This window comes from Hyaena hyaena, unplaced genomic scaffold (assembly GCF_003009895.1).
Source record: "Hyaena hyaena isolate Hyena2069 unplaced genomic scaffold, ASM300989v1 scaffold_141, whole genome shotgun sequence".
Lineage (NCBI taxonomy): Eukaryota > Metazoa > Chordata > Mammalia > Carnivora > Hyaenidae > Hyaena > Hyaena hyaena.
The window spans coordinates 3,253,668-3,280,819 of NW_024080773.1; the positions used below are offsets into that span (position 1 = coordinate 3,253,668).

The 27,152-nt window shown below is 42.1% G+C and overlaps 1 protein-coding gene across 1 annotated transcript in view; it reads right to left on the reverse strand.

Annotated features, from left to right (window-relative positions):
• Positions 1 to 24,222, reverse strand: part of RNLS (renalase, FAD dependent amine oxidase) — a 56,739-nt gene extending 32,517 nt beyond the window's left edge. The window contains exons 1-2 of the mRNA XM_039238528.1: positions 24,138 to 24,222; positions 22,084 to 22,257 (exon numbers count right to left, since the gene is read on the reverse strand). Coding sequence (XP_039094459.1) covers positions 22,084 to 22,257; positions 24,138 to 24,222 — 259 coding nt within the window. The remainder of the gene's footprint in view (positions 1 to 22,083; positions 22,258 to 24,137) is intronic.
• Positions 24,223 to 27,152: the final 2,930 nt, after the last annotated feature.

Consider the following 27,152-nt stretch of genomic DNA (forward strand, 5'->3'; position numbering starts at 1 on the left):
GGAAGGAAGGAAGGAGGGAGGGAGGGAGGGAGGGAGGAGGGAGGGAGGAAAGGAAGGAAGGAAGGAAGGAAGGAAGGAAGGAAGGAAGGAGGGAGGGAGGGAGGGAGGCAGACAGATGTGCCCTCCTGAGGCCTTTCTCCCTCTCTTCACCTTCCTGGCAGAGCCAATGCCAGAAGCACAGAGTGCCCACCGCATGGCCATCTGCCTCCTTGGCAGCGTGTCTGCCCCTCTGTGCACCCACTGCCGGCCCAGAATCACCAAGGAGGCTCTTGAAGAGGCACTCTTCAAGGGAACCACCTGCAGATTTTATTTGCTAAGTTTTATAACAATAAAACCTGTTCTCATGTGTAGGTGAGAAAGGCCCAGATTCTTCTGAGAGGCCCCACCGGCATCCCCGGCAATTTCCTCACCTCCTACTCAGGAGTCCACTGGTAGGCGACTTCACTGCCTCTGACTTCAACTGCACCAGTGATTTGGCAGTGAGTATTGATATTCGACTGATACAGTTTCATGGTTTTAACTGAAGAGGAAGATTCTGGAAGTAGAGATGGCTGAAATAACAGGAGGCCAGGCATGGAGAAAAGATGGTTTTACCCAAAGTCCTCCCTCTACTTATTTCATTGTTATCCTGTCATCTTTGAGGAGAAAATAGTTGTTTTATTACCCACCCTGGAGAAGGGGTCTGTATTAATTGATAATAGTAATTGTTTTAAATCTCCAATGAAAACCAGTGAACAGGTCTGAATGCACAGCCTCATTTGGGAGACATGTATTTGGGAACTCAAGTATAGTAGTGCATTTCTTGTCCCCATTCCTGTAGAAGGTAGTACCTCACTCTTCCTAGGAAACTGTAGTCTATTCTCTGAGATTTACAGAAACTTCTGGAATGCTATTTCCCCACCTAAGGAACAAGATAAGTTTTACTTAGTATGAATGAATCAGAATGCCCCTGCTCCATTCTGATTGCACAGTAAGCGGTTGAAGGACATCAACTGAACTTTGAAGTATTTTTTAAAAGTTTATTGATTTATTTTGAGAGAGAGAGTGAAAGAGAGAAAGAAAATGCACAAGTGGGGGAGGGGCAGAGATGGAGGGAAAGAGAGAATGCTAGGCAGGCTCCTAGCTGCTTAGCACAAAACCCAATGCGGGGCTTGAACTCACAAATCGTGAGATCATGACCTGAGCCAAAATCAAGAGTCAGATGATTTATCGACTAAGCCACCCAGGTGCCCCTCAACTGAACTTTGGATCTTGAGTCAGAAACTCTGTATCCCACTGTCTGGCTGTATGATGGATGTCAGGGTGGTCATAATGTCCCTATGATTCCTTAGGACTCATGTAACATATTAACAGTTATTAGGCAAAGCAACAACAGTGAAATTTTTTGGACAAATAGATTTTTGAAATGCCTGTTTCAAACAAAACTAAATTAAGACTTCTTAGAGTCCCTAATATGATTATGTACAATATGATCCTTTAAAGGAAACATAGTAGAAAATTATTTTTGGTGGTTTAAAACTAGTTTTACTTAAATTAAAAAAATTGTAACAAACAAAAAGGTCCCTCATACACTGTGGAAGGGTATAAAGTGAAAAATAAATAAAAGCATTGCTTCTATCTCAGCCTGGCAGCCCCACTCCCCAGGGTAATGACTGCCAATAGTTTCTGTGTATCTTTCTAGAATTTTCTACACACAAGACTGTGTATCTATCCTCCTATTTATCTTTTTTTTTCAATTTTTTGAGTTGATTTACTTATTTTGAGAGAATCAGAGACAGCACGAATTGGGGAGGGGCAGAGAGAGAGGGACACAGAGAATCCCAAGCAGGCTCTGTGCTGCTAACCCAGAGCCCAATGTGGGGCACGAACCCATGAAACTGTGAGATCAGGGCCTGAGCTGAAACCAAGAGTTGGACACTTAACCAACTGAGCCACCTCAGGCACCCCTCTATTCCCCTCTTTAAAAGGAAATACACTTATTATACCTATTGCTCCTGAACTTGCTTTTGTTCATTTAACATATCTTGAATAGCTTTGTATCAGTTCATTTGGACCTACTTAATTTATTAGTATGTTATTAACCACGGTTTATTATTGGTCTTCCTTAGCCAGATATTTCTCTTCCTTTTTACCAGTTTCTGTAATAAGCAATGAAGGTCGTAATGAACACATTTATTTGTGTATCTTTGTTGCACTTATATGAGACTACTAGAATAAATTCCTAGCGACAAGATTGCTGAGTCAAAGAGTAAGCACATTTAGAATGATCTCAGATATAGCTAAAGGGTCGCCCAAAAGTATACTCTCCCTCAATAGTATAGAAGAGGTCTTGCTTCTCCATACTGTTATCAACACTAAGTTTTGCTAATCAACTAGGTTAATGTATATCTTATTTATTTTCAGTTTTCAGTCAGTTACATGTGGATGGGGTATTTCTGCATATAAACTCAACTTGTACATTCTTTTCCTGCCTTTGTCTTCCCCTCCTGGTAAACATGGTGCCAACCTCAGGACCACTGGGTAGATGAAGTCCATGTAAAGTGCTAAATTCAGAGGTCAGTGTGCAATTTGGAAGTCCTACCTATGGAGGCTGACTCGCTCCATTTCCGAGGGCTATAGTTACTGAGGTTTCTTTGTGCCTTCGCTCTTGCCTTGCACCTCACTGACGGGAAACCTAAATTTCAGAAGATGAAGCATCACAGGAGGAAAGCATGTCCTGGAATCACTGTATTTATCACTTTGTATTTCAATGGTCTATTTGCTTGTCCATTTTCCCTCTAGACTGAAAGCTACCTGAACTTATGGATCCTGCCTTGTTTTACGTCTCTCATTCCTCCCTCAGGATCCGGCACAGTGAACCGTCCATATTTGTTGAAGATCTGGATGAAGACAGGAATGAATGCAGGAACAGTTCTGCTGCGGGCATGGACAGGTAGAGAGAGCCTCGCTGTCTACTGAACAAACAGGATGGGTTCAGCCCTACTGGACAAAGTGGCAGCACATTTAGAATCTGACAGCACTGAGTGCTCACAGCTTAACAATTATAGCTCTGGTTCCATATGTGACCCTAAGAAACTTTTCCATCCTCGAGTTGGAACTACTAGCTTTCAGAAAAACGAACACGCCTCTTAGTCTCTTCCCTTCTTTTGGTCTTTGACTTGTTTATTCTAGGCCTGTGGGTGTGCATTTTCCATGAGTGTCTTTGGGTGTTGGTGTATCTATGGATGTATGCTTTTGCCTTTATTTAAATAAAGGATAGAAGGGAAGTTTTAAAACTGATACTCATGTGTGTTTGTAATCCTTGTTGTCCCAGGCTACATATGTTTGGACTTCTTATGTTTAGCAAGACACGCAGACATCTTCTAAACAATTCCATATAAGATGACCATACTGATAGGCATTTAGTTAAATATAAACAAGTGTATAAAACCCCACACGATGAACTGAAAATAAAATGAGAATCCCCCTACAGTTCATACTTCCAATTTCAGAAGATGTTTCCCCACAGCCCCAGTATAAATAAATGTATACAAATTCAGGAAATAACCTCCCAGTAAACAATGGAAAATTGCTCACAGAAGAGTGTGTTCTGCCTTCTCCAGCCAGCTGAGAAAGTAAATGATAACATTTGCCAGTAATCCAAGCTACTTGAAAACTAAACAGCATCTTGTCTATGTCCACAATACCTGTAAGTGCTGGGAGCTTGGAGATGGGGCTGGAAGGGTGGGAACAGGGGCTGGGCTGGACCACTACCTATTAGAGAGGCATCCCCAAGCCCTGAGAGTAGAGGAGATGTAAGAAGGCAAATTTGAGGCAAATCTTCAAAGTCGACAAGGCTTTCTAGTAGACCAGGTGACCAGTGGAAAGTGCTGACTTACACTGAGGTGAGGGATGACCCCAGCGCTGGGTGTGGAAGCTAGATGGAGAGTACTACTAGTTCCAGGAAGAAAAAGTACACACTGCCTACACAAATTCACTTCCCTATTTCTTTTCCTATTGGACCGGCTTTGGGTCTTCTGAAAGGGCTCAAACCAGTTCACAAATGGTGAAGGTCTTCAACCTGGGGTCTACTTAATAGATTCAAGAAGCCCAGAATCTTAGAGAGAAGGCATGGTGAAAGATAGCCAAATATTCACCTCCAGGCCAGTTATGAGAATCACAGGAGTGAATGTCTATGCGGCGGACATCACCTGCTCAGCAGCTACTGGCTCTTCTGTGGCACTGTCACCCAAATTTTTGATTTAAGGGGTTGCACCTCCCCCACTTTCAGCCCCGACAAAGGTAGCCCAGGCAGAACTGACCAGTTAATCCATTCCGCCTGGTCACAATGATTGGTTCAGCAATGGGCACATACGCTGAGCCAATCAGGCCAATGAGGTTCAATTCCAGGGATACTGCTGAGCTTTTGGAAAATGGGCTCTCTTTTGGCCACTTGGCCCTGACATGCTTGGTACCACCTGGTAATTTACCATAAATGGATTTAAATCAGCAGAAGGTAAGGTCAAGAAATGGTCAGAAGCTAAGCCTTTATGATGTTGGTTGAATCAATCCAGACAGCTTTACTAGTTTTACAATTCTGCAGTTTGACACCTAGATTTTTCAGGAACAGTACTAATAAATTCCCCTTTTTTTTTGGCATGAGCCCTCTGAGTTGGGTTTTATGTCACTTGCAGTCTAAATGTGTGAAGCATCTATTATTCTGGCTGGCACATGTGTGCTTGCTCCCACAAATATCCCTTTCCTTTCCTTCTCTCCTCTCTTCCTCCTTGCCTTTAATTTTACTCTCTATCTCCAGTATAGACAGGTTAGATTGTAGCAGTGTCTTTAAAAAGCTTGACCAATTAATTATGAAAAAAATGCTTCATGGGCCATTCTTTTAAGATTCCTTCCAGCTTTGATTTTCTGTGAGTGTATCAAGTGGACATCCAGTGGGAGCGACAGTCACTCCCTGTTGTCACAATGGTAGAAATTCCTGGTCCCTGGAGACAACAGCTAGGAATCTATAAGACCAAGGCGATGAACAGGTTTTCCTTCATCTGAGCTTTCTCAATCCCTGAGGATGCCCCAGATTTGAGGACCTTAACCTCCATCCCACTTTTGAGCCTTAAACACAATGAGCTAGTTTACAGTATGGTGAGAACAGGTGCCACATTGTTTAAGGAACTTTTGGTCCAGTAACAGCTCTGCCACGACACCTAGAACAGCTCTTGGCAATGCCACACATACTCGGTTCACACACTGAAATGGATACACAATCCTCAGGTGTCACAGCTCTGTGGAAAATCATGCGTAACTAACAGTAGCAAAGTGAATGGACCCAGAATTAAGAATATTTTGCTTTGTAGAGACATATGAAGTTGGATTCAAGTTTATTCTGAAAATAACATTACCCTTGTTCACATGCAATTTGACAGGTATGATCTCGATGCGAAAGAACAGCAGGGCTCTCAGGATTCCTAAGAACTTGACTTGCTCCCATGAAGGGCATTGTGAGGGTGAATGTCGTTTGTCATGTGAGCAATGGTAGGAAAACTAGATTTCTAAGTTCTTGCATGTCTGGGACTTTCGATGGGGGCTGGCGCTGGCAGAGCTGGGACTGGACTGGGAGGGCTGTGGGCAGAGGTGTGCCCTTGAGGGTCTGGTAAGTGGGGGAGGGGAGCAAGTGAAACCTCAGATAATGCATTTGGTGTTATTATCTCATCTTTCAGAAACGAAATTTAAAAGCCACTGTTATTTTCAATAAGACAGAAAGTATAAATTGGAGAAGAATGTAAAAAATAAGAGTCTTATTTCCAGGTATCGATGAATCTCAGTGTGTGGGAAGGTGAGTGGCAGAGCTAGAGAAGTCTCTGTAGGGAGTTTTCCTCAGGAGCTCCAGGATAGAGATTTTTACTTTTATCAAAACAGTATGATTTAGAGACAAAGAAAGCTCAGGCTGAAGTGATGGTTTTGCTTAATTTCTCTCAGCGTTCGCTTCCTCGTCTGTAAAGTAGGGATAATACAATTTACTTCACAGAGTTGTAGTAAAGATGAGATGCAATAAAACATGTCAGGCACTTAGTGCAGCTTAATAAAGATGACGGGCATGGGGTTTCCAGAGGTTGAACAACATTGTTCTGGTTTTCATTTCAGGTTTTAAAAATTTTCCAACTCCTGATGCAAGTTGTTCTAAATTCAGGCTATAGAAAACTTCCCTTTGCTTCTTACATAGAAACAAGTTGTAATGGAGGAAAACCCCGTTCTTATTTTTTCAATTAATTTTTTAAATGTTTATTTTTGAGAGAGAGAGAAAGACAGAGCATGAGCAGGGGAGGGGCAGAGAGAGAGGGAGACACAGAATCCAAAGCAGGATCCAGGCTCTGAGCTGTCATCACAGAGCCCGACATGGGACTCGAACTCACAAACCATGAGATCATGACCTGAGCCAAAGTCGGATGCCCAACAGACTGAGCCACCCAGGTGCCCCAAACATGTCCTTATTTGTAATTTAAGATCTAATCAGCACACACATAAGCTGATATATATGTATACACTGCGACAGCAAGACGGAAGGGGTAACTTAGGCTGTAAAGCAGACCCCTGGTGTCCCCCAAACCCAGATACACATTGGATACATCAGAGCTCAAAACTCATGTATTTCTACATCAGTAGGGCCTTAGATAACAGTTCCCCTACCCCCCTCCCTCATCCTCGGGGCTTGACTTTTCCAATCACATTTACTACTAAATTGGCAGCTCTGACTATCTTTTGAATAATTCTGACCTTTTCAGAGGAAATACTTTCTTAAAGCTCTCCGTTGGGGCAAACCAAGGAGGCAAGATTTCCAGACTCCACGGCAAAGAGAAATCCTTACAGATCAACAGAATCCCTGTTAAAGGTTGCCAGGAGGTTCTGTGCAAGGGAAGTCCCCCACCCGGCCAACGACTCACGTTCAAGTCCAGTGCCCTCCACCATTCCCTGGGTTCCTCCCTTTATCTGCATGGGCAAGAAGTGGACCTGGTTTTGTGCCCGAGACGGGCCTCTCCAGAGGAGTGCCTTCAAGCAACCTGTGTCAGTCAGGAGGAGAGACTTCAGGAGCCAGGTTTCAAATTATAGAAATGTTTCTGCCTTCTGTGATGGAGCAGATATGTTTATTATTGTCCCTTTAAAACAAGGTACATTTTTATATTCCTGTAAGTGTCACGCAAGGATTGCCAAAGACCCAACAAGGATCACTGGCCAGATGAAAAGACAATGTCTCATGGAGAAACAGATATCTCAATTCCACAAACATTACATCAACTTCAAAGTACAGATCCTCAAAAAGTTTGCAAACATAAAACAAGGGAAAAAGAGAGTATCAGATTAAACACTGTTGAGGGGAACCTGAGCGGCTCAGGCAGTTAAGCATTTGACTTTGGTTCAGGTCACGATCTCATGGTTCATGGGTTCGAGCTCTGCATCGGGCTCTATGCTGACAGCTCAGAGCCTAGATCCTGTTTCAGATTCTGTGTTTCCCTCTCTCTCTGCCTCTCCCCCACTCACGCTCTGTCTCTCTCTCTCTTTCAAAACTAAATATTTAAAAATTTTTAAAAAATAAACACTAAAATTATACTTATCATCATGTTCAAATATGTTTTAATATTCCTTGTTGAATGTAACCACTAAGAGAACTGTCTCATTCACCCAAACCTCTAGAACACTGTCCAGGTGTGGGAATGCAGTAAATGTTGATTGCATGTTTGACTGATGAATCACCTATGTAGACATAAATAATTTGGGGAGGAAAAGAGAAATGACATAGATTTCTTTCCTTGGAAAGATCGCGCCCCTACAGTCAGTTTTTGGACTATGATCTTTTCTAACAAAATGTGCCGTAGGATTTTTTTTAAAATGGCTAAAACTTATAAAATATACAAAAAATCATGGTCATAACGGAAAATTATTGCAAAGCGAGCATTTTCCTCTACTAAACATTAGAAGTCTGTGTAGACAAGTATCTGAAGGAGATATGAGAGTAAGGCACTGGTAATTACCACCGAGTGAGATTTATCATAAACAAGGTAAATTTACATGTAAGGAAAGTTTTTTAAAATTGGTAAAACATATATAAAAATATGGGTAGCATAGCAATATGTGGGGTTTACAGTACCTACAGGGAGTCAATTTTATTTATTATTAGGAAATGTACTTGAACTGCTTGTTCTCTTCACTGGCACAGGAAGTTCATGGTTACCAGGGACTCCTTGAGCTCGCTGCCAATTCCGAGGCTACTCTGCAGATAAGCTGGAGCCACGTGACTAGATTCGGTCAGTGGACTATGAGGGGAAGTGAAATGTGTCAAGTCTAGTCCAAGTCTGTTAAAAGCCATGTGCCTCCTCCATTTCTTTCTTACCTCCATACGGACCTTCAGACCTTCAGAGTTCTAGTTCCAGATGGCAGAGCTACAGGGAAAATGGTGCCACCCCCCCAACCCCCCCGTAGATGACTTTGTGGAAGTCACAGCATGTCAACCACAAGTGCCTCTGTAGCATTAAGATTCAGGGACATGCCTATTAATTACCCTGACTTGTATCTATTATTTATTTCAAGGGCAGAACTTTTTAAATAAAATAGTTTGGGAACTAACGGACTTAAAGCGACACATATTTCAGACCTGAGCCCAAGTTACTATCTTTTGTTTTCCTTCATGTTTTGATTAGATCTCATTAATTCATTCTAAATTTAGCAAACGTTTAATTAAGAAATGACTGTATGTGAAGCACTGTTCCAGGTGCTGGAGATACAAAGATGGGCAAAGGAAATCCAGTCTTTACATGCACAGATCTCACAACTGAAAGGTGAAAACGGACATCAAGGTAGAGTTACTGGTAATTAAACCAAGTTAAATCAGGAATTGTCTCTTTGGAAGGGACACTGACAGTGAGGCAGACAGTGTGCCCAGAGAGAACAGAATGGCCATGACCTTCAGTGGGTAACACCGCGGCAGGAATGAGAGATGTGTCAGGAGGGCTAAATGAACTAAGGAGTGAGCAGCTAGTGAAATCGGCACGTGCTAGATCAGGGGTTGGCCAGCTAAGGTCCTTGGGCCAACTATCTGGATGGCCATTTGTGTTAGTAAATAAAGTTTTATTGGAACATACCCATGTCCAATCCTTTCTATAACGTCTATAGCTTTTGTTACACCAGTGGAGCTGTGTAGTGTGGCAGCCACTGTCTGGCTTACAAAGTCCAAAGTAGTCACCATCTCGCCTTTACAGAAGCAGCTTGTGACCCCATTCTAGATCATTCAGGACCTTGTAGGTCATGATAAGGATATGAGATTTGGTCTGGGTACAAAGGGAAAGCAGCAAAGGGCTCTGCCTGGGAAACGGAGTGGTGTGAACAGGTGTGTGTTTTAAGAGGATCATGCTGACTCTAAAGGATGAACCAAAAAGGGACAGCACAGAGAGGCCAGTTAAAGTAAGACGGTGTCTAACTTGTGACAGCGATGATGCAGAGAAGTGAGTTCGGCGTCTACTTTGGAAGCAAGGTCAGTACGATCTGGTCACAGATTGGATATTGGGGGGAAGGAGAGGAAGAAACCAAGGATGATTCCTGATTTTTGGCTAAGGAGCTAGGAGGTTGGTGGCTCCGTTTTCAGAAACGCAGTACATTAGGGAAAGGGACAAGATCTGAATTTTGGAGACAGGCAATCAGGAGCCAGTGCTGCGTATGTTAAGTTTGATTTTAACATATATAGTTTAAACAAAGTAAGGCGACTCCGGTGGGTATATTCTGAATTCTACTTGCTGTCCAGGGCTGGAATAATCTTTCTTCTATGTTCCTCAAATTAAGTCTTTAAAAATTATCATGAATTCCAGGGGTGTCTAGGTATCTCAGTTGGTTAAACATCCGACTCTTGATTTCAACTCAGGTCATGATCTCATGGTTCCTAAAATCGAGCCCCACATCGGGCTCTGTGCTGGTGGCACGGAGCCTGCTTGGGATTCTCTCTTCCGCTCTCTGCCCCTCCCCCACTCACCCTCTCTCTTCTCTCTCAAAATAAATAAATGAACTTTTAAAAAAGTTCCCTGAATTCCATAGATTCTACGCATTTAAAGAAGGGGGCCATGTTTAGGGGGACAGCATATATTTTAGGATCTGTTTGGGAGACGTTTTTTCTCTGGCTAAGACCTCCCAAGTTTTATGAAAATATCTATTTATCCTGAGGCACAAGGAGATTTTCAGCCCGTTGCAGCTTTTGTTGGCCCTGCCAAAAGGAAAAACGGAAGAATTTCAATAGTCCTTTAATTGGGCCCTACCCAGGTCCCCAGAGCAGAGGATTTGTCCTAACTGGCACTCGGGCTCGAGTTCTTGGAGTTCTTCTGTGGTGTGAAAGCCCTGTTTTTCTCTGCTGACAACCACTGTGAGGCTCTTCTTCCCCAGTACTCACCAGTGGTCAGCAGCCAACCCCCATTATACACTGTTATTTTGGCCTCCTCCTCATCACTCCATATATGAAATTCTGTGTGTTAAGTGGTATTATGATTGGACCCTTTTCGCGAATTGGGCAAGGTTTCCCCTTGAACCAGAAGCTGGTTTGCCTCTAAGAATATCACTTTATCGCCATAGTTGTGAAACTGGGCTCAGCTGTAGGTTTGTAACTGTTCCAAAGGATTCTGTGAGTGGATGAACGGTATCTCTGGGCTGGAGGATTTGACCTAAAGCTTTTCTCTATTTCAGGCAGTGCATAAAAGGGAAGCTTTAGTGTTAACAGCATGAAATGCTGACTTACAATAACTGACACTAAGCAGATGGTGAAGATTTTATTTATGATTGTGTCAAAATATTTCTGGCCCTTTTCACAGAGGAAATTTACTGGTTTATTGTGGACAATCTTATCTCCTTCACTAATAAGACCAGTGGAATTATTCTATTTTGACAGAAAAAAAAAAAAAGATTGAATTAGGTTTTGGCAAAAGTTCTTAAATTGAAGGGACTATAATCAGGGCGCCTGAGTGGCTCAGTGAGTTAAGTGTCCGACTTCAGCTTAGGTCATGATCCCACAGTTTGTGAGTTTGAGTCCCGCACTGGGCTCTGTGCTGACAGCTCAGAGCCTGGAGCCTGCTTCAGATTCTGTGTCTCCCCTTCTCTCTGCTCCTCCCCTGATCATGCTCTGTCTCTGTTTCTCAAGAATAAATAAATGTTAAAAAAATTAAAAAACAAAAACACAGAGACTATAATCTGTGTGATATTATCAACTACTACTGAGAAACCATTATTATAAATATAGATGCTAGAAACTGGAACAAACAAGACATTTCACTTCATTTTTAATAAAAAAGAATGAGTTTGTTTTGGTTGAGCTCAAGGTTCTAAAATGTCCTTCCTGACTCTCTTAAATAAAGTAAGGGTATATAACATCACCAACAAAGATTTCACCAGGTATGTGGATAATAGAAATCTATTTCAGTGAGGAAAACTGTATTTTAAATTCAAGGATGCTTCATTCTTACAAACACAAATTTGGAATATTTTATACTGAAGAATTCCCTTAGTCCCACGGATCGGTTATAAATATTAATGGAATTTCAATATATTCTTTTCAGATTTTAATGTTTAATATTCATTCATGTTATGCAGGGAATCCAATGACCTGTACGGTACACATAGATACTTCTCATTATCTCAATGAGTGCATAGATGAAGTCTGTGGGGGCAATGGTCATTAAAACTAGCAGGGCCCACATGTGATCTTTAGAGGGCACATCAAAGCCTCCTCAGCTCACTTAATAACAAGAACGTCACTCCTAATAAACCAAAGGGCTCTTTAGGTGAAATTGACACAATAACGTCACATCTGAGCAAAACGATGGACTGGTGTTTCTGGACAGAGTTAAAAACACTAACTGGCATAAAGTATTTATGAAACACAATGCAGTGATTTCCTGTGGTGAGACCCTGCCATCTGATGTGGAAACCTGCTCTCACGTTTGTCTCAGCCTTTTGATTTGCTGACAACTTAACTCCAGTGTCTCCCTCTTCTCAGAGATGCTGTCGTGGTAATTTTTTTGGAATCACGTGCATGCAAAAAGTCACCTGAGATTCTATAAAAAAGAAGAACCGCATCTAACTTAATGTTGTCCCTTTTCAACACCTTATTCAGGTAGAGAGATATTGTTTACTCACCTTAATAATGTAAGTGTTTTTATTTTTAATGAAAGATAATATAATTTATAATGTCTATTTATTTTTGAGAGAGAAGGCAGAGCATAAGCAGAGAGAGAGAGGGAGGCACACAGGCTCCAGGCTCCAAACTGTCGGCACAGAGCCCAACATAGAGTTCAAATTCATGAACAGCAAGATCAGAACCTGAGTTGAAGTCGGACACTTAAACATCTGAGCCACCCAGGTGCCCCGAAAGCTAATATAATTTGATTAAACTTGTACTACTGGCAATTTCCTTTTCTCTTGTCTTTCTCAAACTCAAAGACGTTTGTATAACTGATAGACTGAGACCATAAAACAATTTCTATATAACAGCAACGATGAAGACAGCATTTTCTGTCCTCGTACTATGTGCCAGGCATGGTGCTAGGAGTTTCGGAAAAACCTTCACACTCACCCCCTGCGACATTCCTGGGAGACATTATCAGCCTTATGCTTACAGTCCACGTTAGTGAAGCTTAGAGAGAGTATGAAACTCACTCATGGTTAGCAGAGTTTTGAGGCTGAATCACACGAAAAAGCTGGTATGCAATCTTGTTTTTTTTGGTTTATTTACTTATTTTGAGAGAGAGAGAGGAAAAGAGAGAGAGAGAAAATCCCAAGCAGGCTCTGCCACCTCAGTGCAGAGCCTGATGCAGGGCTCGAACCCACCAACCAAGAGATCATAACCTGAGCTGAAACCAAGAGTTGGATGCTTAACTGACTGAGTCACCCCGGTGCCCCTGGTATTCAACCATTTTTAATCTACCAAGACTAAAGCAATATAAATGGCTCAACCTAATTCTAAGTGTTGGGTTCTAACTCCACGCTAGGTCTAGTGACTACAAAGCCCATTGTATCATGCTGGATAACACCAATTATTTCTGACCCTCCATGATAATAGAAACCAGGTCATGATTTAAACAATGAAGCCCTTATCACTCCTGAAGGTTGGGTTAATAATATGAACTCATCATTGGTGGCAAGGTTCCTATGCAAGATACCATTTCATTTCAATGCCATTGGGATATAAAGAAGGAGTTAACTGCCAAACTGTGGCAGAGAAATGACACATTTGCAGAGCTTATCACATATTTCCTAAGTTAAATATTTCAGCCAGAGCACAGCTGCTCTTTATCCAAGTATTAAAAAGAACTGTCTTTCCCAAAGACAACAGTGGGATCCTCTGAAGCGTAACCTTGGAAATCAAGGTCTTTGTTACAGGGTGTCATTCAAAGTAGATGTATATTCCCTAGAGATCACGGTAAAATTGTTACTGAGGGTACTCGAACCTCTTTGGGGAGAAGGCTCCATGAAATGTCCTGCTCTTACTGGCAACACCTGTGATACGGTCTCGTCAGCTAGTCCTGATGATTCCGGCGTGGTACGGAGCCTCCGGAAGAGGCTGCTCATCATCCTCGTTGCCGAGAACTCACCTATGCTTTTCAAAGGCTTCTGCATTCAGCAATTATAAAGAAAGCTCATTCATTTAACATGGTTTAAAGGGACCAGGAACAGACTCCTGGATTGTCTTAGAGATGACCAATTGGCTAACTAACCATTACCTTTCCTTGCCTGATAAGGAGGTGACCAGTGCTGAAGTATTAATTCTTTTTTTTATTTTTATTTTTTTAATGTTTTATTTATTTCTAGGAGAGAGAGAGAGAGAGACAGCGTGAACAGGGGAGGGTCAGAGAGAGAGGGAGTCACAGACTGAAACAGGCACTAGGCTCTGAGCTGGCAGTCAGCACAGAGCCCGACGCGGGGCTCAAACCCACGAACCGCAAGATCATGACCTAAGTGAAAGTCGGACGCTTAACCGACTAAGCCACCCAGGCGCCCCGAAGTATTAATTCTTACTGTCAGTGATGTATTGCTTCTCAGGACCGGGGAAAGGTGGCTCAGAGGTACATTGAGGATGATGGGCTCAGCAAATTATTGAGCGCCAAATACACATTCTTGTTATGTCGTGATGTCAGTGTCAATCTCTTGTTTTCAGTCTGAGGTCAGATAAGAGGAATCAGCTAATGAACAGCGTGCGTGATGCACCATGTTATATATCCTGCTATGTGAGAACTTCTCATTCTGGAGAAAGCAGCAGCTCTGCAAACAGGGTCTATCAATTCTTCAGCCCACGAGATGTTTAGCCTGATCTTAGGAGGAATTCTTGACAGGCAGGAAAATGGTGAAATCTTTTCTGAGGGAGCTCTGGGCAAAGGACCCCTTTCAATCGATGTTGTCATGTCCTAGATAAAAAACGGACCAGAATGAAGACTCATCAAGCTCTTGTCCAGCCCAGCAGTCTACACCGTCTCCCAGAACCTGAGGTGTACAAGCTGCCTGAGCGCTATGCAGCTCTACAAGACTGTTCTCAACTTGCAGAGGTTCAGTGAAGATGCCTCCAGAATGACGAAAACCAGGCACTTATCTGGGAAGCAGAGCACATCATTTTGGGTCTTGGCTGTTCACCCAATGTGCTGACAGCTTCCCTTCAAACCACAGTAAGGACTTAACTTCAAGTTCCTTTGGAACAGTTCGGTCCCATGAAGAGAGCTTTTTCCTAATTCCCAGTTTTCCCAATGGGTTGAGCTGCTCATAGGTATTATAGAAGCAGCAAGTTGGGCTTGGCTTGACGTCTAAAGGATGAGAAGTTCTGTCTTGACTCAAAATAAGGTTCTCAAACAGATGTGGGCTTGCCATACTCCAAGCTTCTGCCCAGAAATGAACCTGAAGAAGCCTTAAAGTTCCTATCTAATTTTGTCCTAGAGATTCCAAAAAGGGCCTGGACTACGTTGACTGACTCAACAGGACCCCAATAAAAATCCAGCATGGATTTAAAGCAGTTGCTGAATCCAGACCTATATTGGATTGTAGGGGGAGACGGGAGGGGCCACAGATTAAATCATCCAGCAAACAAGTTACAAATCCACACAGTCATCCCTTAGGTCAAGCCAGAGCCTTTCACCACCTTCTTTTCTTTTTCTTCTTCTTCTCTGCTCCCTGCCATCCCCCATGGTCTCGGGATGTCTGAAATTTTCTCCTCAATTAGGCAGAGCAATTTAGCTCCCCCTGTTTCCACTCCCTATCGGCATCTCCTCGCTTTTGGGTGCTCGGCAGACAAAAGAACCAGCCCTTAAAATGACTGTAATCACAAATAGCCAAAATCAGATGGTATCACATTTAATGCAGCAGGGTTTTTTCATCAGATAAAAAAGTTATACGACCTTTGTTAGACAGAGAGGTCAGAAAGGCCGTGACAATTCCCACCTGTGCCCCTCTGCCGAGCCTTCCCCCTCTGCACACGCCGGCCTTCCTCACCTCCTTACAAAGCTGACATAGGGTATTTCCCCCCTTTTCTAAATCAGCAGCAGTGATGACACCCTTTGTCAGTTTTCTCTTGCTCTTGTCTATGACCTGTAAATTCCAGATCCACACACCCATTCCCCATAAACCATCACCTGATTCTCCTTCCCGCCTCTCGCCCCACTGACAGTGGGTAAAGCCACACGCAGTCACCAGCACATCTGGCTCTTGCGTTCGAAACCAATTCTTGGCCAACATGAAGGTCTTTGGTAAATCTCAGCCTGACAGCCATGACCTGAGACCAATAGCCCAAGTGAAAATACCACTCTCAGGGGGCAGGGCAGGCAGGACATGAAGGTGGAAAGCTGACAGGAAAAGGGATTTAGAATATTTAATGTTTAAGACTCACTTCTTAGTGTGACTGCTGCGTAAATTTGTAATTTGTCATTGTGTGGAGTTACAGAAATGCCAGGAGGCTACAGACCCCAGCCTCAGCCTTTTGTTCAGTGCCTCTCGGACATTTCATGACTTATTTGTAACTACTGAACTTTTTAGTAGCCCCGGGAGGAAGTTAAATAATGGACCATGCTAACGTTTCTAATTTATTCATGGATTTCAATGTTTCATAGCCCCCATCTTTCATTTCTTCACCTAAAGAAAGAAGCTTTTTGGCTTCGTGTCGACAAAAGGTCTTCAGTGTTCTTTTAAAAGTTCATAATATTGGGGTGTCTGGATGGCACCCATGGTTTTGATTTTTCAAACCCACAGTTTTTTTTTATTACAGATGTGAATTAATATTCTCTATATTGTACATATCAGTGGGTCCATTTATGAGGACTCTTCCTTGACTCCAAGTCACTCATCCAACAGAGACTTGAGATCTCTTTCCTTCAAAATTCCTCACGTGATTAGACATCACGGAACTTTGTTTCATGAGGGTGGGGACTAAGAATCCTTAGTTCTTAGCACAGTGCCCGGCCCAGAGGCATTCAAGGCATATTTATAAATAACTGCTCAACACATTGGAAACGGAAACATATAAATCATATACTTCTGAGTTCAGTTTCTCTGAAAGAAACATCCATAAAATATTCTTTCCTGGTAATACACTCCACAGGATATTTTTAAGGTTTGCTTTTGATGTTATATATTTACCTGCTTTTCCACTTTCCATCTCTGGCACTGATTTTCACAGGAGTTACTTTGCTTGGCAAGTGGGGGAACGGGCTATCTTGGAGGTAAATCTTTCTCACCAAGGATAACCTGATAGGGAAACCAGGGGCTGAAAGAGATCAGTTTTGTTTTTACTTTGTGTGCAAGTGTTCTCCTTACAAAAATGTTACCCTCCAAAGAAAATCCTTTTTGTTTTTAGAATTGGGAAATATTACGTGGAATGAGGTCAGTCGATTTCATAATTTTTGCCTATTGATTTCAGTGACAACAAACAGGCCATTTATTTTTACGTCTACTTCTATACACGTGTATACCCACACATCTGTTTTTCCTCCTGAGAGACTGCCGCATGGTTTTGATATTACAATCATGTGACGGTTCTGGGGCATCACTGTAATGATAAGATGGATATTTGTAATTAGTATTTGCTGTTTAGTAATTGTCTTTATACGGACAGCAGCAGTTACATAATTGAGTCACAAATGACTACGTCTATTATACAAAAGACATCGTATCGTGCATTTTGCAACTGGCCGTCGCTGCTTATTTTGAGATGGTGATAGCTCTTTTACCGGAGAGCTCTGCTTCTGGAGTCGGTATTTTAAAACAAAAATCTGAACAGGAAAGCTGACAGCGTTTCATGATTACAGTTCTTTTTCTTTTCCTTTCCTTTTCCTGCTATAGCCCCGTTTCCTTCTTCTCCCTCCTGCTTTTTTGTTCTTAAAAAGTGCTACCTATGTGGACTGCATTGTCTACAGGTTTAAGGGGAAACAATTCCACATTTATTTGCATCCTAAAGCGGCCCCCTTTGTGTTGTCAACTATATGGCTCTCTGCCTAACAGAAATTATCATAAACTCCGCCCCCCTTTTTTTTACTGTTTATTTTTGAGAGAAAGAGACAGAGCGACAGCAGGGAGGGGTAGAGATAGAGGGAGACACAGAATCCGAAGCAGGCTCCAGGCTCTGAGCTGTCAGCACAGAGCCCAATGCAGAGCTTAAATCCACAAGCTGCGAGATCATGACCTGAGTCAAAGTCAGATGCTCAACCAAGTGAGCCACCCAGGCGCCCCAAACAAACTCCCTTAAGCAAACCCAAGATGACTAGACTTAAGGCCCCTGGCTCATCTCAATTATTTATGGGATTTCATATTATGTTCCTATCTTTTATAAAGAATAGATGTATTAAACATCTTTATGGAATAACATTTCTGCATCTTTAGTATAACAGCTATTAAAGGCAATACACATTATATTAGTGTTTGTTACCCAAGAATCCCCAACAATAAAGTTCTTGCAGGTATAAATTCCATGGGATGAAAACGTTTGTTCATCTGTTTGTTTTCTTTTGGGATGAACTGAAGTCTTTGAGTAGTTACTGAAAGCTATGTAATTACAGTCATTGGCTACCACATTTCCAGAGCTGCAGATTATATTAATCTCCTCGGATTGCTTCCTATTGGCTATTTTACTACCATTAACACTCTTCCAGATGGCGAACAGGGAAGGATGCTAAAATTGTGTCCAATCGTTTTCAGGGTAACTAATATATTTTATTTATTAAGGCCACCCTGCTTCCTATCGGCCTTGGTAGCAGAAGGTTACATTTACCAAAGTTAGGCTTTTATATTTATGCCCTTTGCTTTGGAAAATATAATATTCAGATTCTAGACTGGCATCACCAGTTGTAACAATAGGTACCATAGATACTGACTTATTATTTGCTACATGAAGCTCTTTAAATGTTTAAACCATTTCATCCTCAACTCTTTGGGGTTGGTATTTGTTTCCCCCACATCTTAATGATCTGTAGACAGATAGGTTAACTAATTTATCCAACCTTACACAGCTATTAAGAGGTAGAACTGAGTTGAATCTAGGAACTTACTCTGGCCAGCTCAACTCCAAATATAAGATCTTGAGAAGGACCTCTGAGATCTTCTTGGAAGGTGTGAAATAATAGGAAAAATATCTATATCTATGTCTATACCATCTATATCTATATCTAATCTATATCTATATATCTATCTCCCTTCGGCTTTTACAACAGAACTCCTAAAATCTTTGTAATTTCCCAAGTGATAAGAGCACTAAAAACATCTTTTGTTCTAATATTTGATCCTTGATCCTGGCTCCTAACACAGAGCTCCAAAATCCTATGGAATTTCTTGAGTGATAGGAGTGTCTTTTGAGGCAACTTTTGGTGGGTTCCAAGGTAGCTTCTGGCTTCTTCCATCTCCAAAAAAAAAAAAAAATCAGTATTGATGGCTCCCATGCCAGCCTTTGCTGCCCTCCTCACGGGCCTACGATTCCTGTCCAGGTCCGAAGCCAGGGTTTCTCAGGGGTGTCCGGCGGAACCATTTCTGTGGGATATTAGTAGGTGTGGTGCTTAAACAAAACATCCCATGGTCAAATGCATTTGGGAAGTTCTAGATGAAATGACATGAGAAGGTGGCTTTTCTATAGGAATGTCTTTTAATAGGAAAATATGACCTGAGACTTTAAATTAGTAGTAAAGTCAGTAGCATTTTGCAAACTTATGTGTTGACAGAACCCCATTCCAAAGAGCATGTCAAGGAAGTGGTATTCCATCGAACACATCTGGGGAAACGCAAACCCAAGTATAATGGGTCATAGCTGTACGACAGGGTTCTATAGTTCAAGTTGGAACTCACACACCTTGGTATTTAGACCCTCTGCCTAAGGAGATTTGGGTTCCGGGGTTGGCTTTTTGCACGTGCTGACTATCCCTAACATCTGACACATGACTATTCCTTGTCCTTTGTCTGGTCCGGGCCGCCAGTCCTTCCTTCTCTGGCTCTCTCTCCAACACTTAACATCAGACTGTATTTTGTGGACACGATCCTGCTACCTTTTCTTTTGTGGCTGCCTCACCCTGACAGAACAAACCTTCCCCCCGTCATTAGTTGAGTGTGTACATTTACAGAATTAATTCTAGATTCAATCCAACACTCCAAGTAAAGTGCTGGTCTGGGGTCAACTCTTACTGGTCTACTTCAATATCAGTAAAATACAGTGGAGTCACTACATGGACCTTTATATTGTGTGAATGCAACCAGACACGCTTAGAACCCTGGCCCTATATAGAGAGGGGGAAAAAAAGTTTAAATGCAAGGCAGTTAGATTTTATGTTAGGGGATGACATTACTGGAGGCCTCTCATAATTTACAACTTGCATAATCCAAGATTAATTTTCCACAAAACTCGCAAAGAAAGCCAGACATTTCTTTGCCGCCTGAAGAGGCAACATCAGGAGCTGTAGCAAAAACATGGTTTGCAATCCACCCAGGCTTCCTGCTTTAAAACTGTGTGGTTGCAAATACAAAACAAAAACAAAAACAAAAAACACTTTCTTTGTATTTCGATTATTTCATGTGATGCTACCAATCACATGAAAATGCATTAACACTTTTAGAATGCACCGTTTCAAATTTGTGTAACTCTTTAATAAATTGCGACCACCGTGTACCATGGGTGTCTTCACTCGCCACCCCACTCTCATTTGTATGGCGATTTAATCTGTTAGGAGATCTGACTGCTGTTTTTTTCTTTCCTGTGCGCCTTTCACAGTAGAAAATATCACTCTGTCCTATAAATGCAAGCCAACTATTTCATCTGGCCTCACCCAAAGAAACTAAAATCTACTAAATGTTGGGAAAATGGCTACACTCAATTTACTGAAAGTTATGTCACTCTCTGAAATGTCACGTCATTTTAAGGGATTTTCAAAGAGAATTTTGAATATCCATGATTCTTCCCATCATGTGTTACCTCCCATGTAAGATGTGACCCTACTTGAAAAGCAGTGGTGTTCACGTATTGCCAACCTAGCGTCCACTACTCCCTTCTTTTTATTTATTTATTTCTCTCGGCCCCAGAGGCTGAGAAGTCCAAGGTCAAGGTGCCAGTTGATTTGGTTTCTGGTAAAGCCTCTCCTCCTGACTCGCAGAGAACCCGCCTTCTCGCCTTCCCACTATCCTCACATGCCCTTCCCCTGGCATGGGCACAAAGAAAGAAATCTCTCTCTTGCTCACTTAATAAAGCCACCAATCATACAAGGTGAGGATCCCACCCTTGTGACCTCATTTAACCTTAATGACATCCTCAAAGCCCATCTTCAAATATAATCGCACTGAGGATTTGGGCTCCAACACAAGAATTTCAGAGTGACCCAATTCAGTCCATAGCGGATAATATAACAAATGACCTTACGTTGTTTAAACAAGTTTAAACTGGTTTTTCTGTTATGTATTACTGAATACACCGATCAGATATCGTATCTTATGAAGCAATACACAAAGGATAATGTCTAACTCATGACCGAGACCATGAGAAGATCAAGGGCTCTTCTCCTTTTCTTAGAACAAAGCAGTTGTAGAGTTAAAAGCAGTCCGTTGCAGTTACAGGGCATTTTATGAACTGCTGATGGTACATGTATGTGGTATCATGTTAACATAAGCAGTCTGGCCCTTAGGGAGTTTTGAGTTATAAAAGAAACATTTTCCTAAGATCATGTGCTCTGATAGGAAAACCGTACTCCAGCCCAGTTCGGTCATTATAAAGTTCTGGCAAGCCGGGCAACGTTAGTTGGTGATTTTATCAAACAAGACGTCGAACTAACAGCTTGATGAAACCATCCCTGTGCCGTAAAACACCATGACAAATTGAAATGACGATTCCCTTCAAGAATTCAGTCATTTTCCATCATTACAGTTCACTCTTCAAAAAAGCAGTATCGTAGGGACCATTCTGATCTGACAAATCAGAATGCCCTTTCTTCTTTACCCCTAAGATGAGCATCATGTTTATTCCAGCAATTCAGACCTAATTTTAATAACCACCTTCAACAAAAAAAGTGGAGTGGAGATTTTAGCTCTAGAATTCTAGTAAAGCTCTTAGGAAATATGTTACCTATCATTGCCCTCATATTGTATACAGAGTAATTTTATGTAGTCGTCCAGATGAAAGTTAGATAAATAAAATGGTATGGAAGTGAAGGGTTTTTGTAACATAGTAAAATTCACTTTTCACTTCCAGCCTGGGAAGTGCAAAGAGCAGCACGTACCAAATTTTAAAAACAAAGCCAAACAAACAAAACACAATGAGTAGAGACACGTCAGCATATGGATGGACCCATATTAAAGCAATCACACTTGTGCCATTTTGAAATCTTCAAACTTCGGACGCTATTTCCATGAACTCGGTAATATGAACCATGTGGTGAATGATTTTTCTGAAAAACTTTGCTGGTTTCACTGTGTATTTTATTATTGGCCAAATGTGACATTAAATTTTATCCCCTGTGGCTTGGAGTTAAATGCTTGCTCTGTTCAGAATGGCAACACTCAATTAAACAGCATTTTTCATGATCTACACCCACCATTGTTACTGTATTTAAGGGAAATAATGGGGGTACTGACCTATATTGCGTTTCTTATTATCAATGGAGATGAAGCGTATGCAGGGATTACTGGTGATGTACTGCCCGGCCCAAGGGACATCAATCTTCGTACCAGCTTCATAAAAGAGGCCCAGAGCGTAGCGAGAAGAGTAGCTCACAGACTCCAGTTGCTGCCTTTGGCATTCATTAATTACTGTGGGAGAAAAAGTACAGGGCATCAAACTTGAAAACATCATCTTTCCTTTCAGCATATCGAATACAAAACTCTGTAAACCAGGCCCAACCATGCCCCTCAACTCCGTCTCACTCGTGATGAGTTCTGAAAGGGCATGCAAACTACCGTCAGCTCTAATTGCTTTTCGGAATGATCACAGACCTTGGCACAATTGTTTTCATCAGGCTGAAGGTCCAAACTCATTAGACCGGCATTCAAGGCTCTTGAAATCTGAAACCAAGTTGCTTTTTTAGCTTTGTATCCTGGTTATTAGCCTGGGACTGTCTGGCAACATTAGAGAACCCTTACGCTGAGCACTTCCTAGCCGTCAGGGTCTTTGCAAACGCTTGATGTAGGCATTTCACGAATGTTAGGTAGCCTAAAGACTCCTGTATAAAGTAGGAAGAGTATTATTTGCATGTTCCAGGTAAGAAGGCTAATGCGCAATTCCTTATGGACCTCTTTAAATTCTTCCATGTCACATAGGGATTTGTTTGTCACCTTTCTTGCAGTGGATTACAACAGCTCCTTAAGCATGGTGACCACGCCCTAGGCATCTCGGTCATACTCAATACCCTACTCATCCAAAAATGAAAGGATAAAGGAACAGAAAGGCAAACACAGACACACAAAGTTAGTTAAAATGTAGGAGGTGAATACAGTAAAGCCTTGGTTTGCAAGCATAATTTGTGGTAGAAACACACTTGTAATCCAAAGTGAATTTCAAGAATGATCGACGCAGCTGTGATCATGTGATGTTCAGTAACACATGCTATTTGTATTGCAAAATATCGCTGGTTTATCAAGTTACAATTTATTAGAAATGTTTGCTCGTCTTGTGGAACACTCAATCCACTTGCAATCCAAGGTTTTACTGTAATCAGTCAACAAACGTAAAAATTAGGCAGGTTTGTGTTCAAATTCTGACTCTACCATGTGACATTGGCCAAGCTACTTACTCCTTTTTTTAAAGTTTTTAAATGCTTTTGTTTTTGAATGAGAGAGAGAGAGAGAGAGAGAAACCACAAGCACACAAGTGGGGGAGGGGCAGAGAGGAGGGAGACACAGAATCCAAAGCAGGTTCCAGGCTCTGAGCTGTCAGCACAGAGCCCGACGTGGGGCTCAAACCCACAAACTGTGAGATCATGACCTGAGCCGAAGTCAGACGCTTAATGGACTGAGCCACCCAGGCGCCCCTCAAGCTACTTATTCTAATTATAGTCTTCCTGTCTACAGGTGGCAATAATAGTACAGGATGTTGTTTAGAACACATGAAATAATACATAGCACAGTGCTTGGCATACGATAAAGGTTCACTAAATAGTCACCTTTTCTATTACAGAGAAGACAATGTTTAGGAAGGCACACTGCTCCATGTTGAGATGGGGAAGGAGGAGATTTCCCTCACTTTTCAGTCTCCACTTCCAATCTTCCTACCCTCCAGAGTGTCAGGGAATTCCTTGTTCCTATCTGTGTGGCATTAGTAATCTGGAATTCAGAGGCCATAGTTCTATTCTGAAGGCTTAGGTGGGAAGGTTCAGATATGACGTATACAACTTTTTCATTTAATTATTGAAAACTATCCTAATCTACAATAGTAGGGATAGGCAGAGCTCAGGGAGAGGGAGTGCTTTAGCTAAACCTTAGGGACGTGGCGTTAGGAGGTAGACAGAAGGTTAAGAAGGATATTCAATGATTTAAGGACACTAATAACCCTATACATTATCACAGCCTATTCTTGGCTACAAAACATTTTTAGAACAAAGACCTCATGGAATCTTCACAAAACTCCTGCCAGATAGGTGTTTTTACCAGCCTCATTTTAGGAGGATGATGTTCAGAGAGGTTAAGGGACCTGCCTTGGGTTACACAGCTTCCAAGCTGTGTGGCCACTGGAGTCAGAACTCCGACCTCACAGTCCGGTTTATATCCTGATTCTTCCATCCTCTCCCCTCCTGAGCTGGAAGGCGGAGCTGCAGAAGGAACTTTGGCATTGCCATCTCCTCTGACATTAATGGTTATTTCGTACTCACTTAGAAGTAAAAGCAGCCTCGTTCCCTTTAACCATCATTTTCTGCCTTATTAAAAGATTGAACTATGTGGTGAGCGAATGATCTGACACTGGGCTTGTTACCCTCAATGTCTCTTGGGTTTCATTTTATTATTTAATCCGCTTTTACAGTCATGGCTTCATGTTATGCTTCCTGCTATCTGAGGGGGAGGAGGGGAAGGAGACCCTTAGTAACGGTGGGCCATGCACTGTGTCCGTTCGGGCTTATCCCTGTTGCTCATTCGATCAGTTAAAGGACAAAGCAACAAAACTGTCCTGGGCCATGTAGTCACTGAAAGGGCCGGAAACTAACTCTCTCTCTCTCTTTTCATTAACCAAAACCGAAGGGCCATCCAGGCTGACAACCAAACTGGACTGCCCCCTCCCCCTCCCTCACTCCAACATTTGCACATTTAAACAGGTTTTATTTATTTTTACTTACATTTTTAATGTTTGTTCATTTCTGAGAGAAAGAGAGAGCACAAGCGGGGGATGGGGGACAGAAAGAGAGGGGGACAGAGGATCCAAAGTGCGCTTTATGCTGACAGCAGAGAGCCCAATGCAGGGCTCGAACTCACAAACCTTGAACTCACGGACTTTATGAAGCTGAAGTAAGACGCTTAACCAACTGAGCCACCCAGGCGCCCCTTAACCAGGTTTTAGATAAGCTGCCGAGGGGCAGAGCCTACCGGGTAGCTCTGTGAAAAGGTAAAATTCAGACTGAAGTTAACTGTAAACAGGAGCCCCCATGGTTCATTCTGAGGACAGGGATGTAGGACTTCGGATGGAAACAATCTCAATTTCTGGACATATTCACTTAGGAAAAATTCATCTTCAGGACCTGAAAAGTGTTGAGTTGTTGTAGAACCTAACAAAATGGTGTTGTCTTGTTTAAAATTTTCTTCTGTGGAATACTGAAGGACATCCCGAGGTCCCCAATCCATGTATTTTTTGCAAAGAAAAATGATAGGGTTTTTACCATCATGTACTCAGAGTGGCCATATATCCGCAAAACAAGACTCTTATAAAAATGCCTAATTCCAGTGTAATGAATCTTTACCTGGATGTCTCCCTCATTTGATTCTGAGCCTCCAGGATTATAAAATTACATCACACGGCTGTGTGCTGTGTGCACACAGAGGAGATGAATGGCAGAGGGAGAGGGAGAGAGAGAAAAGCCAACTTGAGCTGCTCTCCTGAATAACATCAAGTAAGTGATTTCATGGTTTTTGTTTGTTTCCTACTCTATGAAAGAGGGTTAAACCTACAAATTCTGCCCATTTCCTATGTGTTTTTGGTGGTGACCTCATTCATTCGTCCATTGCCTACTTTACGCCGGGCCCCGTTCGAGATGTCAGGGCCATAAAGCAGAAAGCAGAAGTCCCCGCTCTCATGTAGCTTACATACTAGTGGTGGAGAGGCCGGTTATAAATCAATAACCAAGTCAATGGTATGTCAGCTGGTGAGAAGAACTATAAAGAAAAATGAAGCAGGATAAAGGGATAAAAGTGACAGGTGTGGGTGGTAAGGCTACTTTATGTAGGCTGTCAGGGATCTATGCCTCCTCTGAGGATTTTATTCTGATTGACGTGCAGAATTCCTGCTGGTTATGAGCCAAGGACAGATATCACCCAGCTTCTGTTTTAAAGACTATTATTCCAGCTACAGGCAAAGACTCCAAGAGAGAATTGGGCACACAGTGATTGGAGTCATGTTAAAGTGATGCTCAGAGGAGCGTCAGAAAGGGTTATATTTTGGATGGAATATATGTGTGTGTGTGTGTGTGTGCATGTGTACATACCTACGTGTGTATAAATACATTTATATTATATATTTCATATATGTGTGCATATGTACATATACACACATTTATAAATATATATCATGTGAAATTTTAATGTTTGTTTATTTGAAAGAGTGAGAGAGCATGCATGCCAAACAGGGGAGGGGCACAGAGAGAGGGAGAGAGAGAATCCCAAGCAGGCTCTGTGCTGTCAGAGCAGAGTCCAATATAGGGCTCGACCTGACAAACTGCAAGACCATGACCTGAGCTGAAGTCAAGAGTTGGATGCCTAACCGACTGAGCCATCCAGGTGCCCCTATCCTATAATTTTTAATTGATGATTATCATACATACAGAAAAGTATGCCTTGATGACTCTTCATAAAAATGTACCAGTATAACTGCCAGCCAGGTTAAAAAACAAACAGCATATTACCAGTCTTCCAGAAGCTACCTTCTCCCCACTTTTCAGGCACTCCCTGCCACGGATAATCAGTAATTCTGAATTCTAACTTCATAGATTAGTTGGTTTCGAATGTCACCTAAACGGAATGATGCGGTGCCTACTCCTCGTGTCCTGGCTTCCTTCACCCAACACTAAGCTTGTGCTATTTACAAATGCTATTACAGATAGTTGTGGTTAGTTCTCACCACCTAGAGTTCTGCTGATACAGATATATTGCCCTTTATGTATCCATTCTATGTTGGTGGACATTTGGATTGTTTGTAGTTTTGGGTGATTACAAATATAATGTGAAGAACATATCATGTGTTTCTCTTGGCTATGTACCTAGCGCTGGAACTCCCGGATCACGGGGTCCCCTTACACTCAGCTTTGGTAGATCCTGTCCAGCGCTTTCTAAAGCAATTGTACCAATCTGCACTCTACTCTTGGTGCACAGAAGTTCAGTGGCTCCACATCTTCGTCCACAATTGCTACTATCCGCCTCTTTAATTTGAGGTGTAGTGATAGCATACTGTGGTTTTAATCTGCGTTGCTTGAGGACTAATATTTGGAAACCTCTCCGTGTTGATCTGGATA